The 20,324-nt window shown below is 34.5% G+C and overlaps 1 protein-coding gene across 2 annotated transcripts in view; it reads left to right on the top strand.

The window, feature by feature from the left end:
• Positions 1-19,682, top strand: part of LOC149795485 (uncharacterized) — a 40,851-nt gene extending 21,169 nt beyond the window's left edge. For both annotated transcript variants that reach the window (XM_089965288.1, XM_089965289.1), the window contains exons 6-7: positions 2,348-2,550; positions 4,682-19,682. In XM_089965288.1, coding sequence (XP_089821414.1) covers positions 2,348-2,550; positions 4,682-4,782 — 304 coding nt within the window. In that variant the 3' untranslated portion in view covers positions 4,783-19,682. The remainder of the gene's footprint in view (positions 1-2,347; positions 2,551-4,681) is intronic.
• The last annotated feature ends 642 nt before the right edge of the window (positions 19,683-20,324 follow it).

Genomic DNA, 20,324 nt, shown 5'->3' with positions numbered 1-20,324 from the left:
TTAAGTATGAGATAACTTGGGTTGCTTCAAAACTTTGGCCACCTTAACTTTGTGGTATATTCTGTACTATCATATTTTCCTTGAACACACATTATTTCAGTAAAAGTTTTATCTTGTGCTTAATTCCTGAAAATTATTTTACCTGGTTAACCTGAAATGAACTGTACATTGGAATATTCCATTACAGATCTTGCCCTCTCTCACTTTCATTTAACTTTACTGTGCACAGTATCTACCAGCATTTATTATAATTATTACCTATGTTTTATAAATTTGTTTCCAAAACTGGCATGATTAAATTGTATATTGACTTAAATTTAGTCACTATTGTCAGCCTAAAATAATCTAGATCTTCTTCAGAATAGGGGTGACTTTAATCTCAGAAGTATTTGTCACTAATGACCCTCAAACACTTTACTTTGCAACTCACTGACAATCACAATCCTTGACTGTTTTCGTTGCCAGATGCATTATTTCAAAATAGATGTTTATTGTAATCTTAGAGTTTTATCATCTTTTGTGACTTTGGACCTTGCTAGCATCAAAGAGACATGGCTGGACCAATGAAAAGTTGTAAGCCTGTTTTTCAATATTTTCTTACATAATAATGTACCCAGAAGGGCACATGGGTCAAGATTTGGGGGACATGGGATGACAAAACCTGCAATCTCACACTCTGTCCATACAGAACACACTAGAACCGTTATGTTTTGTAAGTTGTGGGCAGAAATCCTTTCCATATAGATGAATTACATGAGTAAAATTTGATTTCATCCATTTTGCCCATCATTAAGCAGGACATGAAAAATACAAGACATTTCCAAATAAAGTTGACAAGTGGTCACCATGACAAGCAGCTTATCATAACATGATGAGCAGCCATTTTTAGGTCTCTGCTAACAGGTTCACTTTACATGTGTAAATACAATTGTTGCTGCAGCATCCACTGATTGCAGTTTGGTCAGGGCCGTGTGGTGCTTTTTGCTAATACAAGTAGACTATAATGATTTATAATCCACGATTTTACCACCTATAATAAATCTTGTAAGGGGATGTTATCACCTGTAACCTTGTAAGGGGATGTTATCACCTGTAATAAATCTTGTAAGGGATGTTATCACCGGTAACAAATCTTTTAAGGGGATGTTATCACCGGTAACAAATCTTTTAAGGGGATGTTATCACCTGTAATAAATCTTTTAAGGGCATGTTATCACCTGTAATAAGTCTTTTAAGGGCATGTTATCACCGGTAACAAATCTTTCAAGGGCATGTTATCACCTGTAATAAATCTTTTAAGGGGATGTTGTCACTGTAATAAATCTTTTATGGGTATGTTGTCACCTGTAATAAATATTTTAAGGGCATGTTATCACCTGTAATAAATCTTTTAAGGGGATGTTGTCACTGTAATAAATCTTTTAAGGGGATGTTGTCACCTCTAATAAATCTTTTAAGGGCATGTTATCGCCTGCAGTAAGTACTTTAGGTGTATAGAAGTTATCCAGTAAGCTAAAATGCTCTGCATGGGAGATAATATTAATAGTAGCAAAATCCAAAAATATCTTATTTTTACCTAAAAGCCTTATATATGATATTTCTCTTTTCATTTTAGTGCTGTTTAGAAAATATTAGTCTGAAGCTGTTAATGGTAAAAGTTGTTTTTCTTGCTTGATGGCATAGAGTTCATTATGGTATTGTCAAAGATGCCAATTGTATCTGACTTCATGTTGCAAAATTATTTCTATTTTTAGTGAGAATTGCACATTTTTAATTTTATATATGAAATTCATGAAAACAAAACATGTTTGAGATAAACTGTTGAAACACTTTGTATTGTTTTGACACAAGTAGGAATAAACTTTCTTGAGCACCAGTGTGATAGACTTGTATCTAGAATAAGGTTTGTCAATGTGAAAACGTTATGTATATAACAAGAAACCATTGAGTGAGCCCGTAATTATATGAAAAATGGTAGCAGACATAAATGATGCAAGTAATTCATGAGGACTAACGTTTGTGGTTATTGTTTTGACCAAAAATGTTCAAGGAATTAAAGATTCTGGGATTGGAGGAATGGATTCACTATTTATGATAATTGGGCCTTGATTGTTTCTGACTGTACAGGTTTGAATAGTCGCCTAGGAAGATGCAGTATGATAGTGTATTTCAGTTACTATGGCATTAAGATTCCTGCCAAGTATACTGTGGGGTTGGCATCCATGCATCACTGTACAGTAAAAAAAAATTCCAGTTTACGTCAGAATTTACAGTCATGTCGTTCAACCAGTTAGACTTCTCAAGTACGTTAGAATTCATCGTTGTCATTTGTCCAAAAATATTACAGGGCATGTCGTATGAAGAAAAAGGCACAGCACGAAGCCAATAAAGTTAAGCTATATGGTCTGGAACAGGAACAACGGCAGCTGCTGGATGTTCTTCGTAAGATTCGCCTGCTACTAATCAACAAGCTTGGGGTAAAGCAGGAAGAAGGGGTGGTTTCGGAGAAGCTTACAGAAAAATTGGAGAAGCTTATCAAAGAACATCTTGGTAAGAAGCGTAGTTTTTGTCAAGCCATTGTTTTTGTCAAGCCATTGTTCTGCTGATGGTAAGAGATAGCTGTAGCTTTTTGTTTCTGTCGTAAATGTTACCGCTTTTGTAACAAGTTTTTGAAAGTCTGTAACTTCTATACCACTTGCCATATTTTGCTGAAACTTTAATATGGTATTATATACCCCTTTTTTGTATATTAATTCAACATTGTTGGAACTTTGCACTATTTTTCCATTCATACAACATTGTTGGAATTGTGCAGTATTTCTCCATTAATTCAACATTGTTGCAGTACTTCTCCGTTTCTGCAGAGTACCTTATTGCACAGCAGGTTACCAAGTTCATGGTGCTATGCATATGTGATTGCTTGGTTGTATTTTTGTAAGTGGCTTATTTGCATATGTTTTTGTATCCCTCGTTAGCAGAAATGTAGCTTAAGTTGGCATCAAGCAGCTTTCCTTTGTATTTAATAAAAAATGAATTGAAAAGAGGTATATATTAAAGTTGATAAGTGGCTGTCTTTAAGGTTGCAATTTGAAATAACCCCATAGATGCTATTCAAATGATACTTCAGAGAAGTGCATGACTGTTGCCGAAATGCTTTGGCCTCAAAAGAGGCACATATTGCAAAGGTAAATATTGCTTTTTTTTATAGGGAGATGATGCAGGTTTTAAAATCACTCCGAGATTCAAAGAATGACATATTATAAATCTACTTTATTTTGAATGGGAAAGCGTTACCCAATTTTTCTGAGTGATACTGTTTCTTAATATCATGCATCATTGCTCAGAAAAGCTGTTATATATTTTCCTATACAAATTTTATGACTTAAAAATGGGGGATAGTTTATAAGTTTACACTGAGATATGCTTGCAGGAGTGGAAAAATTTGCACAAAGCATAGTTGTTCACCAGAGAACGTGGCTGAAAGATCAAGTTGTCAAGCATGTTCATCTGTTAAATTTGCTAATGCAGATCCAATACAAATGATTACTCTGCAGTAATTACATTTTTTGCCAGGTGTTAATTAAAATTAATAACTCAGTTATTCGATAAATGATACCCCAGAGATGGATGATTTAATCAACTTGAGGGTTTTAATATTTATGACTTGTGCTTTTGGACAACAGAGGACCTCTATCAGACATATAAAAGAACTAATTTCTAAGTTCCAAGATTGACAATATTTTGACTGTCAATAAAATATAATTTGTTCTATATATGTAACATTTATAGTCAATTCTTTCTGTATGTTGTCTAGAGTAAGTGTTTTTGTATATATTCAGGACACATGGTACTAATTGTATGGAAAAATGGGATCCAGCCTGGAAATGGGTGAACATAAAATAGAGTATATATGGGTTTGTGTGGCCAGGATTGGTTGATGATGAAAGTTATTTTGTACGAAAAAGAACCTTTTGAGAGCTTATCCTAGTTGTAACTGAAAAAATAGACATTGTTTTCGTGATGGAATTTCAGTCCTTTAACAGTCTTGAGTTTGGAAAACTCATTAATGAAATTAGCACCTGACTCTTTGGTACAGAATTGAAAGCACATGTTTCAAACACATGTAGGTCCAGAAAATGCTGTGGCTCGTATCCTTTCCTCAACACAGAAGCTGACATCCAGGTTTCATCTATACTGATAAATATAGGTTTGATCATGAGCACTCAGAAATTTAAAGTTATTGAAATTTTAATATCATGGTGTTTGCATAGGTTTACTATGAGAACTGAATTAGTACCATGAGTCCTTCCAAATTCGTTACAAATGTTTTCAAGCTTTTCTCCTGGTAAGAGTTTTAAGCTTATGCCAAATATATTTATTTTGTTGTTTGCACCAATATTTTTTTTTCATTTACTAAAATTTGTTTTTTAATTCATTTATTATTTGAATTTATTTCATCTTTTTTTTGTTTCCTTTTATGCTGCATATGAATGTATCATCCAAGTTACCACATCATGTTTTGAAAGCTCAGTTATCACTCATATCTTTAAAAAAAAAGAAGAAGAGACGCACTCTTCATAATTAGTTCAAAATTAGTATTTTAATTTTATCTTCATAACAGTGTTTCGGATTACACTATTTTCAAGGTGCTATATTGTGTACGTTTACAAATCTTTTACAGATGCACAAATTGCAGGCAATACAACAGAGTATGTAAATAGTGTCATTAGGTGTATTGAGCAAGGAGACAGTACTGGTGGTATAATTCACATCCCAGAATAAATCCCCACTTGAGTCACTGGTACAAACGCTTACCATGCCCAAACCTTCCTGTGATCATCACCACCTCATCGATGGATGCTGGCTAATGGACATTGTGGAAATAAAAACAGACATCACAAGCCATTGGATTTCTGTGAGTGGTGACAGAATGCTACCGATTTGACAGCATCAAACCTCTGCATAGATTTTCATCTATTCAATCAAGCTTTTAACTCCAACGTAAGTGAAGATGCATCCCACTTGAACAGCATCAGTTATTGGGTGGAGAACTTTTTGTTCAAGCCCTTTGATCACATAGCCAGCATGTGGTTATTATTAACTGAAAAAGACTTGAACAGAGTAACCCACACATAGAAAGGACACATTTGTATATAGTACACCTGTCCATGAAGGACAGCATGTATATAGTCTCATGAGTGCTTTTTTATATATGACTTTCACTGTACATCTCATGACAAATTATGAACATTGCAATTTGGGTGTTTTTCTTTCATATGATAAGGACAAAAAATATGGAAGTGTGGATTGAAAAAAATAAAAGAATTCCGCTTCTTACAATGAATTCTGGAGATCATGGTAAAATTATTTTAAAAGGACTTTGCTCATATAAAACAACTGATCTTGTATTCCAGTATATTTTGTCCAGAATGTAATAAAACAGAAACAAGAACTGCTTGTTTAATTGTCAGAAACTGATGTTAATGATAATTTGGAATACTGTCAAATCAAGGGTTTAGGGCACAACAACAACTACAGCAATGAAACAGCATTAAGTTACTGACCTTGTAGATCCTGTGGTTTTTATCTCCACTGACATGACCAAAATTGATGTATAGGCCTTAAAGAATAGAATACAGTGGCACATTTTTTTTAACTGTAAGGGTAGGTATCTGTCACACTTTGTATACTAGATTATATGTTGGTTTGAATAAGGCTTTCTTTCAAATGATATATATGATTGATTCTAAACTTATTGGCTGTGTCATGCTAAGGAAATGGAAGCTAAGCACTTTTCCCAAGAACATAATGAGCATGGTGGCCTGGGCAGCTGTTGAACCCAAATCCCTTGGGTTACAAGTCGTATGCTCTGCCAGTTTGAACTACTGCAGCACCATCAGTACTGGTAATATCTTGTTGACCATAAACATGACAAAAGCCAAAAAATATTGTCACTTCCTTCTTTAAATTGACCTAACAGCACCTACAAAAACCCTGAAAAAGTCTTTTCAAAATAATGCAAGCTTTTCATTAAAAATCGAGACCAAGGAAAGGTGAATTAAAAAGGCACTCAATATTTAGTAAATTTGAATTATTTCAGTTAGATCATGTGTCATAGTAATGTAACAAATCATTTGACCATATGCTTCATCACTTACTGGGAATGTTTTCTTATACAGCTTTGTTTTTGGAAATAATTTAAAAAATACTATTTCCTTTGTATCTAAGAGCTGACATGTGATCATCATACCAGTATTAATTGTAGAAAAATTGTTCATCAAGTGAATAATGCTTAACACTGCATTTTAATCGGAGGTGGAAACTTCGAGTGTTGCATGTGAATCACAATGGGTTTTTCTGATACAGTGTATGTATGGACTATTAATGACTTACCCCATCCCTCTGCAAGTCACAAATAGAAATATCACACAATTCCAGTGAAATGCTGACTTGTACTAATGTTGGCAAGATGCGAAGAATTGTATATCATCAGAATGAAAACCTGTTGGACCTCTCTTGGTCTGATATTTCTGCCTCGTAGATGCTTATCTCTAAATTATGAACTTAAATCGTGCATAACTTCATAAGCTCTCATCCAGTTTTCAACAATTTAACATTTACACAAATTTCAGTGCATTTTAAACTTGCTGATCAAGAAGTAACGAATTTTAAAGAAATAGAGGTTGCTAGTTATTAATACATTGCTTTAATGGGGATCCTTATATTACCATTGGTGTTGTCATGGGGATTTTTTGTTTGGACCCGAGCCCCCAATCGAATACCATGGATCAATGAACACAGAGAACTGCTGTATAAGCATTTATAGAAAATAATTGTTGTACATCGTCAAAAAAAATTACAAGCATCTTAAAATAATCACACACACACACACACATACATACATACACATACATACATATATATATTACTAATAAACAGTTTGCCTTTTTGTGTACAATATATATATATATATATATATATATATATATATATATATATATGCAAGTGCGTTGTATATTAAATGTTTGTAAATATGTTTTAAGAATTTTTTTAAGTATGTGTATACTATGTATATGCAGGCTGGATTAACATTGACCTAAATAAATCATCTTGAAAAAAATATTATAGCCTTTTCCTGTGTACAGCATTTCATGCAGATGTGCCATGCTTATCAATGCATTAAGTAGAATGTACTAGATGCAAAGAAAGCAAAGGTTCAGCAGATGGTATGGTTGGTTGAACAGATAGTATGTGTGGAAGACGCTGGGTGAATACATTAATGACATTTTCTAAAGACTCATTTGGCTGTCTTCGTGTGTGATGAAGCTAATTGTTGCTAAATAAACGAATCTGTATTCAAGTCGGATGATGCTGATTTTCTTTCATTCCTTTATACATGTGATACAGTTTGCCCATGTGATAAATTCATGTGGGACACGTGTCTGTTCCATATGGATCGACTCATTGACACAGTAGATTACATCATTATGTTTATGATGTCATGAACATAATGTTTACAACTAATTTCTGGTTGTAAACTAAAGTTTTACGCTTTTTCTAATGATGTAATCAGTTTTAGAAAATACTGTATTTACAAAGCTATTTCCATATTGATGATATGCCTTCCCTTTTTCAACACTTACCCAACAATTTTTCATTGGGAAGAATGAGTGAAAAAAAGTCCATCATGTGCATGGATAGGAAAATCCCACCCTCTAAATCAGAATTTGTTGACTGAAATTCAGCATTGGATTTCCCCACAAATTTTGGCTGTTAGATGGAAGTTCCCTATCATACACCAATATATAAGATGATTCTATTATTATTATTATTATTATGTGCCTAACAGTAAACAGCATAGACTCCTATCTGACATTGTATAATGTGCAAAAAAGTCAAGGTCAGTCTTGTTTTTGTGTGTCAAGTTTCATGCTGACAACGTTTGATTTATTGTATGATTGAACAGCGGCTTATACCTCTGACAAGCTGTAGCATACACATTAGTAAATATGTGCTGTTTTTGTTTGGTTTTAAGTGAATGGCTTAGACACCAGGTATATTACAGCTTTTTGCTACAGTAAATCTTTGCTGTTCATTTTAGAACAGTTTAGATCCCTGGTATGAGCAGCATTATGCAACAGTAGCTTTATGGCTCGTACTCTTTTGAGTTTAGTTTTAATGGAGCAGGATGACATTCATGATATGTTAATGTATTATGCAACAGTAGATCTATGGCTATGCTGTTTACAGTGGTGCATATTTTTATTGTGTGCTTATCTATGACAGTTGGACACGTAACAATTGTTGGCATATATGGCGCATGACTATACATTTTTTTCTGTTCATCCACTACCTTGATTAAAGTCAGTATTAAATTTTTATTAGATTAAATTCTTTGTTAAAGATTTTACGTTATGACTGCCATGTATACCACTTACTTAATGGTCGAGTCCAGCTGCAAACTATACTAAGATCTGTTGTTGCATAATGGTCTGGTAGATCTGAGTTTATGAAGTTTGCTATGAGAAATCAGGAGAACAAAAAACACCAACCCTGCTTTGCCAGTGCATAATGTGATGGCAGTTCAGGGTCTCTTATGTTGTTTTCAGTTGGACTCCGCTTGTAAGTGTGTGTATATAGTATATAAAAGGTGGGCTCAATAAAAATGGGGTATACATGTTTGTACATGTATTAATACAGTAAACCTGTGTGGGTTCATTTGCCTTTTGAGGGTCGTGTGATAAATTGGGCAGATGCTTGTTGCCTGTTGTACATAATCATTAAGTTTGTCAAACCTCCACACATTTTTATGACAGTCTTTCAGCGTTGTGCATATCATTGTGTAAATATACTTACATTTCATTGAAATTGTCTGATCGTTTGGTTAATTTTGGCTTATTTAAGCTACCTACTGTTAGAGCCAGTATTTTTCTATACATGTTAGCTGTATTCTGTTACAGCATTGTGATTAAATATCTCAAAACATCTATTTGATATATCAGTGTCTGTTTGCTGTTTTATGTTCATTACTTCCCTTGATCTGTATAACAGAAAATTCAGTGCATACATCTTTGAAGATTTTATTTTTTTTAATGTCTTTACAAAAGAATAGTATTGCTTATTCAAGAGTAACAACAAAAAACATAAAAGGGCTAATGTTTTTTTTAATTAGAGACCTTACAATAATCTGGTTTTACATAATGGTATACTCGCTTCTAAAGTGTTACCCATGTTTGCCGTGTTGCATTCTGTGATGGTATGTCACACCAATCATGAATTTTGGTGTCTGCTCAATAAATTCTGAACGACCTTTCTTAGTGCAGTCGAATACAACATAAACAACAAAATTCATAACTTTTTAAAAGATGGGTTGTGACAGCTAAAAGGGAGGAAAGCATCTTGACATTTTCCAATTCTGTTCATTGTGTTCACAATTTTCACGGTGTTTTAAGCAGTAGTATCATGATTGGTCATTTTCATCAATCCCACAATGCCAAGCGAAACATAGCAGTCTATTTCCACGTGCAGCAGTTAAGTTTTGGGAGAAGGTTTTAGCAATGCTTTGATTGCAGGCTTGACATGCAGTCTCTGACCTTCTTGTTAAACATGTATTCAGAATGTCTGTGATATTTTGCTTCTGATTAGTTGAAATGTTTTCATGCTTGACCAATAATATTTTCAGTGTTAAATTCTGAACAATCTGTAATTACTGACATTTGGAAATATTCATAATTATTCAACAAAAGAAACAGAGTTATTATCTCAGATAGCTCTATGTTATGAATAGAGTTATTATTCCATTATTTTTGCAAGACCCCAGTAGCCTAGTGGTTAGCATGTCTGCCTCGAATGTGGGAGGTCGTGGGTTCAAACCTGGCCAAGTCATACCATTTTATTTTTAATTTAAAAAATGATACTAACAGCTGCCTCACTAGGTGCTTGGCATTAAGAGGTTAGTTTTAGGACTGGTCCGCCTGGTGTCGGGATAATGTGACTGGGTGGGACATCGTGCTACATGTCTGTGGCATGATGTCCCAGTGCTAGACATCACTATAAACTGCCACACTGCAGACATTGTAGCGATATGACTGAAAAATTGTTAAAGCCATATTAAAAATCCAAATCACACACACTTATTCACACAAACACCAAGAGCTTGTTTTCATACAGTGCTCATCCTTTTGATCAGTATTTGTTACGCATAATAGATTTGGATATTTTATGAAACTTATTTCCAGAACATTCCTTTTGAAAATGTGTGCATATCTTATAATTTAGCATTTGACTCTTTGACCAAAAAAAAGCAAACAGATGCAGCAAGTGGCAAAAATAAAGCACTTAAAGATGGAAATAATGGTCTCTTGCTATACTGCTGTACAGAGGAACCATAAAAGTGCATATGTACTACATTATAGTCAATACTGTATTGTATTTTGGGACTTTACAAACAGGACTGTGTAGTAATGGGTATGTTTCATACAAAACAGAGTATAAGTGTATTTTATGTAAAATTGCATTATGAATGTATGTAATCATAAGTTGGAACAGACTTAAGTCAAGTCACTTGAGTAATTGCACAAATAAATTTCCTGTCAGCATACATGTCATGTATTATGTCAGTGATCGTCATATACTGAGTACATTATGGCAAGGGACCGCTTGTACAATTTGTATACTTGGAAAAAGAAATTTTGTTGTAAATCTTATTGCCGTTAATTACTATATAATTATATAGTAAATTGGTTGTATCACTTGTACAGTTAAAAGTGCAGCATGTATAACAAAGATCTTTCCAACCTTTAGAGTGTATGGTTATTTAACAGTGAAAGAAACCAATACATGTGTGCTGTGTGTTATACAGTAAATCCTCACTATAATGACCCTCATTATACCACTACCTCACTTATTACGAGGGTATGGTCATGAATCCTATTTGTACCTAATTTCACATTATTGTACTTCTTGGTTTAAAACAACTGATCATAATGTGATTGCATGGCATTAAATATTTGAAGGCTACATTTTGTGTTTTAATAAATTATCAAGACACAGTTTTGTTGGAATATCTCATTAGTAAGGCATCTTCATTTGTAACACAGGTCATTTGTATGGCTTTCATGAATAATATCATAAAGACGATGGACTGTATTTGCCAGTGTTTAGAATCACACTGACCATGACTGTTCCATACGAATATATATGCTACCCATGGAAGGTGGTTTTATTTGTTTAAATATATATCATGGTACTCTGATTACTCAAAGAGTTCATGTGAAAATGATTCTGAAAAATTTGAATTGCATATATGGGTGACTATTCCATGTTGAAAGTGCCTTCCCTGTGTCCCAAGTGTTTTTCCTGGAACAGTCCTCAGAAATAATGGCACATTGTTGATTTTTGCACAACAATAAAAACCTTAAGGAGTAAGTATTCTATCTTGTGTGGGACACATATCCTGCATCTTTTTATGTTCAGATACTTAGGATTCTAAAGTCTCATTTGATAATGTTAATTTGAGCAAACTAATTAGCAGGTATAGTGCATTACCCTGCTTCATACGATATGCACCCAATTATAGTTAATATGTATATTTCTTTGGTAGTATAGAGTGTTTGTGAAAGAATTACTGTGGTTGTGTAGTTTGGGAACTGTTTATGCTGTGTTCACCAGGGGAGTTTATATGGTGGAATTGCTCAACATGATAGTTACCCATACGCATTAATGCTTTTCCAAGGCCCGTTTGAATTGCAGTGCCTGTATGAGTATGAATTATAGTGCCAGTATGAATTGTATGAATCGCAGTGCCTGTATGAATCGCAGTGCCATATGAATTGTATGAAATGCATTGCTTGTATGAATCGCAGTGCCATATGAATTGTATGAAATGCATTGCTTGTATGAATCGCAGTGCCATATGAATTGTATGAAATGCATTGCCATAACTAAATGATCTAATCAGTGCATTTTTACACTCCCATACAAAGTGGATATCTGAACTACCATCTGTCTTCAGCATGTTACTCAAAAGCTTTTACCCTGACCATGTGTAATCTGGCTTCCAGTGATATATAATGATGACAGCCGCTTCTGCAGATTTTATGAATCTTTGAAACAGAAATAAACACACCTTGTCTGATTACTACCAACTCGGTGTAGTACCTCACCTCTAATAGTACACAAAACAACGCTTTATATTACTGTTTTGTTGCTGGTGCCATGTCACATGGGCTAACATGTCAAAGGTCAAGTGGCTTGACTGAGGTTATTTTTTCTGCATAATTATTTTGTTTTCAATAGTTTCCAGACTTCTAAAAAGCTTCATAATGCTGAGCTTTGTCATCAGTGATTATGTTGTTTTAAGGCACCAGTAATCCACTTCTATGAAATCAGTACTTTACAGTTTACATCATCTATATGTTATAATGCCATCAACACGATGTTACTTGTCACTTGGGTATTTCCAAAGTGGTCTAAAGCGCTCTCCGTTACGGATCACTGCCATCTCACCTCTGTCTGTGTGGGTTCGAGTCTCGGATTCGGCTAATGTGGGTATGTGAGAAAGCTTGCCAGTAGCTTCTCGTGGTTCTTTCCAGGGATTTTCCGGGTTCTTCCTCCACCATTAATACTGGCTGCCATGTATAGCCTATCATGTGCTGAAAACTGGAGTTAAACACTACAACAATAACAAAAAAAAACTTGGGTATTTCAGAGTGCAAAGAGATTTGATATAAAATGATGTTGCTTGTGACTTCTATCTCTTGCTAAATAATAAGAAAGAAAATTTCTTGTAAAATTTTAATAATTGCAATAATGGTCATATGAAACAAATGATGAACTCAACAAAAAGTGTGCAGGGATTAAAGGTTTACAACAGGTCTTAAATCCAGTGTAGGCTTTCTGTTGCAGAACAAATGTGATATCAATAATTTTGTAATTCTGGGAAAAAAATTCACTCACCAACATACCAATGTCTCTTTATTTGATAATAGGAGTCGGCTCTTCAGCCTGTGTGACAAGTTTTAACGACTCCTTCAGCTATTATTTTGTGAGCAAATAGAGGAGATGCTTTTACCCATCCTTTCCTATGTAATGACTCTTTCTTGGGATAGATCTTCAGCATTGAGTAGAGCAAGAAAATGAACACTGTTTTATTGATTATTTTAGTGATATTTGGTCACTTGTATCCTTAGGTATAAAAAAAGCAGTTTTAAAAGAAGTTAATACTCCACCATTTCACAGGCAATTATCCTTTAAGATCATTGTAGTGGAGGGATACAGTAGCTGACTTGGCGAGCGTTTCCAAGTCATGAGTTTTCGGGGTGGATTATGAGTTGATCATCATAAATTGACTGAATGACTCTTTGGTGGTTAAAGTACAAAAAATTGTGATTTTGTCACAGCCCATTACATTAACTCATCTCTGGTATGTTACACATTAGAAAAGAAAAAGTGGAAGATTTAATGTCAGCATAACTTGTTTCTTAAAAATGAAGGAGGTTGTAATTTTTAAAGATACAATTAAATGGATCCTTCAGTTAGGCCATGTTTGTATTAAGCAGTGGGCTGGAAGCCTTCTGCTTAAGATCCTTTCAAGTTTAAAATAAATTTTAGGACCCATTTATTTATACAGTTAAATAGATTTGCTTGGAACAAAGCTGTTATCTTGGCAGTTAAATTTTCCCTGTCATTCAGCTGGCATGTTCATGATCCTGCTGCCTCTTTGCTTTGGGTGAGCTTCTACATCTCTCTCACCCTCATTAAGCCTGTTGAGACTAAACTGGGATGAAGGAGTGTTCTATACCAAAATTGGGTCACTGTAACATACTTTTTGAGTTCTTCAACATTACTGTCAATAATGATTTGCTCCAGTCCTATCATGTGAGCTGCTTATAGCTAACATTGATAAAATCAAGATCATATAGACATACTAAATTTGACTTTTCCAGGAGAATTTCATAACTGCAGACCCTAAGGGCTGCCTGCCTACGGATAAGGCCTCTTTTTTTTTCCAGTACCTTATTACAGGGTTTTTTTTGTACATGTTCTGCTATTTCTTGAAGAAAGTCAATAATTTTAATAAATAAACAATTATTATTAATTGCATTAATCCAAAATTCCATTTCATATTTTGTTGGTTATGACTAAATTGTGAGGAGATTGCTTTGGTGAGTGCTTTGGTGCTAAATAAAGCATTTCATAGACCTTTAGTACAATTGTAAGGGGGGCCCCGAGTGGCCGAGTGGTCTAAAGCGCTCTTCGTTACGGATCACTGCCATCTCACCTCTGTCTGTGGCGGTTCGAGTCTAGGATTCAGCCAATGTGGGTATGTGAGAAAGCTTGCCAGTAGCTTCTCGTGGGTCGGTGGTTCTTTACGGTGTTTTCCCGGGTTCTTCCTCCACCATTAATACTGGCCGCCATGTATAGCCTATCGTGTGCTGAAAAATGGCGTTAAACCCCACAACAACAACAACAACAACAATTGTAAGGATGTAGTTAAAAGTTTAGATGCTAGACATCACTATAAACTGTCACAGTGCAGACATCGTAGCGATATGACTTGAAAAATTGTTAAAGCTACGTTAAAAATCCATATCTCACACATATAGACCTTTAGTACAATTGTAAGGATATAGTTAAACGTTTTTTGCCATGTGCTACACAAAGACCATGGATACAAGTCTGCGTGTAGTTTTGTTTGCTTAATATAAGATGGTAGTTAGGTCTTTCATTTGTGGTAGATACGGAAGGTTTGTATTAATCTCTGGTCACTTTGTATATACATCTGTTTTTTGTTTTGTTTTTAGCTACAATTATCCTAGTGAAATTTTACATTTCTGTAGAAGTTTTTTCATTGAAATGTTTGTTATGATGATATCCATTTTCACTTTTTATTGAAGTTGTTGTTCTGTTTGATTTTCACTGTCTTGTTTACCTGTTTTCCTTTGTTGCTTCAATTTAATTCTTAGTGTATCATTTCATGATTACGAGCTATAGTACTTTGTATGTCCAGCAATTCGGCATTATTATTTTACTCTTGTCCACAATGCAAATATAATATTGGTGAGTCCAATCTTGTTATCTTGCCACTATTCGGGTCATTATATGGAAATTGTCATGATTTGGTCAAAGTTAGTACAGTGTTGTGTACAGTACACACACACCATTATGTACATCGTAAACCCATATCTCATTGTCATAAGAAGAGCTGGGCACAAAGTTTTAACTAGGAATCTGCCTCTAAACATGAAAAATCAAACCAATACTTAAAATTGCTCTGTCACATCAAAATTTAGCATTACATGGAGATACAACTAGATAGTCCTGAAAATTTAATGAGTATGATCTCACATGGACCTAAGTTACACACGATTAAAAGCGAAAAGATCTCAATTTCAGCACAAGTTCATATTTAGTGCTCAGACAATTTTGTGACTTTCCATATGCCAGAAAGCAATGGTGAACATTGTTCATTATGATTTCAGGTGATTTTCTGATTGTTTGTATCTGTATCAGGTATCAGTGTGGTTGAGCTACTCAGATTTCTGATCTTGTTTTGAGCTGGAGTCAGTTTTATGTTCAGACAGTTTGTTGACTACAGTACTTGGTTTTGGAGATTCCATAATATTTGTCTTGGGGTGTTACTGTCTTGAGTTGCAGTTAGTCATTATTTTGTTTCTTCAGTAAGGTGAAAATTGCCAATATTCACCTATAGTGTTTATATAATTTAGTTAAGCAGATTTCAGGAACCATTCTGAGCATGGCACTCCCTCACTTTTTGGCCCTTCATCATGTTTCTTATGGGTATAATTATGGATCCCATTTGATAATGTTGTATTTGAGTTGTTAAAATAATGAACTTAACTATAAGGCAGTCACACTATATGACATGTATCTTACTCCATTGACAGTGGTATGATGAATAAGTGCTGGACTAGACTGGATGGTTAGCCATCGTCATCATTATGAAGACTGACCAAAAATTAGACACATTCATAGTACAAAATAATGATCAGACTTTTCTTTCATAAATGACACAAATTGCACTGGACAATCCTTTTTTTTTTATATTTTATCAGGTTGTCTCAGTGCTTCATTGTGTGAGCATGTACTATAGTTGGTTGTAAAATCAGTATCTTGTTACGGCAGTTATTATCCACAAAAGTAATTTAGAATCATTTTATAATTATTAGGATAGGCTATATTATATTATATGCTGCAGAAAGTTTCTTTGATGAAGAGACTATTAAGCTATGCTGCTACCCCATCCACATTGCCAGTTATCAGACACAGTGCAAGTGTACTTTCACCTTAGCAAATTCAGGAACACTAAATACTGACTAGAGTGATGAAAAGTTGGAAGTAAATGTAAAGCAGTAATTCACCCAAAGATGGACTATAAGCCTAACGAAAAACCAATTAAAACCACAGCTGTTGCATCATCTTGTAATAATAGATCAAAATGATTACATTTAGACATTGCGAGACAAACAGATGGGAGAGATGCATTAATAATACAAGACTAAATGCAAGTAAATACAATGGCTTTAGTATATCTTCATACAGTAACTACTGCTCATGTGGCCTAGTGATTAGAGAGTCTGCCTTGGAAGTGGAGGGTCATGGGTTCGAACCCTGACCAAATCATACCCGAGACTTTAAAAAAATGGGTGCCCAGCATTAAGAGGTTAGTGTTAGGACTGGTCAGCCTGGTGTCAGGATAATGAGACTGGGTGGGACATCATGCTATATGTCTGCAGCATGATGCCACAGTACTAGACATCACTATAAGCTGCCACACTGCAGTCATCGTAGCAGTATGACTGAAAAATTGTTAAAGCTACATTAAAAATCCTAATCACACACACACACTCATACAGTAACTTTATTATTTTTATATACCTTTTAGATTCATATAAAAATTACAAGATTTGTGAATTCAGAAGAATGAAAATAACTGATTTGTCCAGTCTTGTACCAGAAATATGACACTACATTTGAACTAAATCATATGCTTTTTTAAAAACCTTATTCAGCAAAAAATAAGTTATTTACAAAGCTGCTTGCTTGCAAAAGTAAGAAGAAAATATCTTAAAAAAAAAAAAAAAATGCCCAGAAAGTTAATTTAAATGATCACCAACAGAATTTTAAAACACACACCATTACATTGAAATGCTGTGTGTGTGTTCTGTCATTTCATAATGAGCGCATATTTAAATATAATGTTGTTCCTTGTATTTTCATTGTTCTTAACTGCAGTTCTGCGATCAAGAAAGCACCTTTCAGTTGACATGATGTATACAAAATGTAACTGATGTGGAAAGTGTGTCAACATCACAGTGATGCCTATACCCGGTAGTATCAGCTACCCACATCTCATGCCAGTTGGTCATGACTGGTATAGTGAATTGCATTATGATATTTCTTGACAAAAAGAAAAGGAAGATGGTACTGTTCTCAAGTTTATTAACCTATAATACAAGCCATATAAATGGCATAGGGTGCACATTTCTCCAGCTAACCCAGCTTTCAAAGGGTTAAATTAGATAATGTTTGTGCCCCATTATCTGTCTGGATAAACTGTACTTGGTTAATGTGTAGTTGCATCCTGTACATTAATAGTAATCAAATGATTAAAGTATATGTCCTTGCCACTTAGTTTCATACCACTCGTTGCCTAGTGGCTAGAGCATCCGCTTCAGATGCGAGAGGTCATGGGTTCGATCCCCAGCTGAGTCATACCAAAGACTTACAAAAATGGTACTAACAGCTGCCTTGCATGGTGCTCAGCATTAAGAGGTTAGTGTTAGGACTGGTTGGCCTGGTGTGAGGAGAATGTGCCTGGGTGGGACATCATGCTACATGTCTGTGGCACGATGCCCTAGTGCTAGACATCACTATAGACTGTCACACTGCAGACATTGTAGCGATATGACTGAAAAATTGTTAAAGCTACGTTAAAAATCCAAAACACACACACACACATGCCACTTAGTTTCAGCTTGAATCTAAAGAATACAGATTTGTACCTGTACTCTGGCCTTTTAGTTCCATCCTTTCTGTTGTACCTGTAATGTTTGTCATTTATTTTAACCTCTACAAATAAAAAAAATTAATACATTTTTTTCGTTTAGAGATTTTTGTACATAATAAAAATGTACAATTTTTTGCATTTACAAACGCTGAGCTGAAGATCATAATTATTATTTTACCACTCTTTATTTTGACATCAGAAATAATATACAGTTTGTGAAAAAATTGCATACATTATGAGTTTTACTTTAAACAGAATTACTTAGGGTCACTTCAAAATATTTTAAAATTAAAGAAGACATCATATGCACCAAATGTTACATTTGGTATTGTTTTAAAGTATTAGTTCTGTTTCACCAGGCTGTCATAAAAGGAAGAAAAGCATGGGAACTGATTCAGATAAAAGTAGATTGTGCTATTTAGTTTTATCCTGGAAAACCCATCTGAGTGTTTGTATCATTGCAGGATATGCTTTTAATTCAAACTGTTGTTCAGGACAATGAATCTTCAGTAAACTGGGTAACATCCTTGGCTGGCTATACCATGTGGGAGCAGGCGGATTGGTATCAAATTGTTCCATGTTGAGAGAGAGAGCACCATGAATTTTACCATATATAATCACTTATAAGATAATGTGCTGGTAGATCTAGGTCTGTGTGGTTTGTTAGGAATAAACAGTAGAACAATGCATTATGCTATGATGGATCAAGACCTTTGTTGTTTGAAGTTTGACTCATAAAAGTACAGACAGTAAATAAATTAGTCGTCATTAGTGTAGAAGTTTTGGACTTGTGAGTATTTTAATAACTCCTGTGCCAGTTTCACAAAATTTTAAACATTTAGCAACTACAGTTGTAATTGGAGAATGATCCATTCAAGTGAAATCCTGTTTTTTGTAAGCCATTATTAAATGCCAAACTAAACAGTGTACATATTTGCTTTTGAATATAGTTGAACCAGAGCCAGACAAATTGCTGAATTAAGTGAATTGGAAGACTTATGGTCACTGCAGTCTAGTTACATTATACACATGGTAAATACCAATTTGCATATTTTATATTCAACTAGGATTGTAAAAAGGATACATTGGATTTGGCTGTGATGTTAACAGCTATATCACATTCAACTGAAATATGGTAATGACTATATTTTATTTAACCAAGATGATATGCATTGTATGGCATTTAGCTGATCCACAAAACGCACTATCACATTTGACTGGTATTGCATTTGATCAGGTGCCTACTACCCATTCATTTAAATGCATCACCCTATTGCCCATACCATAGGTCAGTTGAATAGAATATTGTTGTCACAGTAGAATGTAAAAATCAGAATTCGGTATTTACACCATGCTATAATTTATCTATTGTTGAGAAGAAATCTGCATTGTTGATGAATATTTTGTTAAATACAGATGTATTTCAAGCTGTGATGATCTTTTCTATGAAATGTGTTCATGACAAGAAGCCTCATTTGTGTATTTTTCACATATTTGTACGGTAAGAATAATATATCTTATTTTCACTTGAACCATTGTCTTTTATTGTACACAGATGATGTATTTCATATTTTAGAAGAAAGTTCAAGATAATTGAATTACCTTAAGTCTTTCAGAAGGTTGTAAGTGTAAATAAAGTAATGGCATGGTTCAGCTGTGTGCGTTTTCATTATTTATAGCCCTTTATTATTTATAGCCTTTTATTATTTATAGCCCTTGTAAAGATTCAGCAACTGATGAGTGGTGTGGACATTGTAGTTATTGGTACCTAACCAACGACTCTTGCCTTTTGTGTAATTTAATTATTTCTGGCAGGGCTTATTTAAAAGAACATTGTTCAAGGTATATGGGGGAGGGGGTCGGCCGACTGGAATATTGACCTTGCCCATGGAAAACTTGAGCTTGCCACAGGCATACTATTCCAAAACTGTAACCAAATAATGAAAATTAAAATCGGGGGTATTTTAAGGGAGAACAAAAATTAATCTTGCCGAGACATGATAACAGATTTAGCGCGTAGATAAACAACAATAAAGCTATTTTGTAATATTTATTTGAACTCGCAACTTGAGGATTTATGAGCACTTATTTCACACATTCATTAATTAGCTCGGCCAATGTGGGTATGTGAGAAAGCTTGCCGGTAGCTTTTCGTGGGTCGGTGGCTCTTTCCGGGTTTTTCTCGGTTTCTTACTGGCCGCCATGTATAGCCTATCTTGTGCTGATAAATGGCGTTAAACCCTATGACAACAACAACATTAATTAGCATCTAGTCACCTTGAAATCGGCTAAG

This window comes from Sinohyriopsis cumingii, chromosome 7 (assembly GCF_028554795.1).
Source record: "Sinohyriopsis cumingii isolate HCF-2022 chromosome 7, ASM2855479v2, whole genome shotgun sequence".
Classification (NCBI taxonomy): Eukaryota; Metazoa; Mollusca; class Bivalvia; order Unionida; family Unionidae; genus Sinohyriopsis; species Sinohyriopsis cumingii.
The sequence above is the reverse complement of the archived record's forward strand: the minus strand, read 5'-3'. Positions and strand labels throughout refer to the sequence as shown.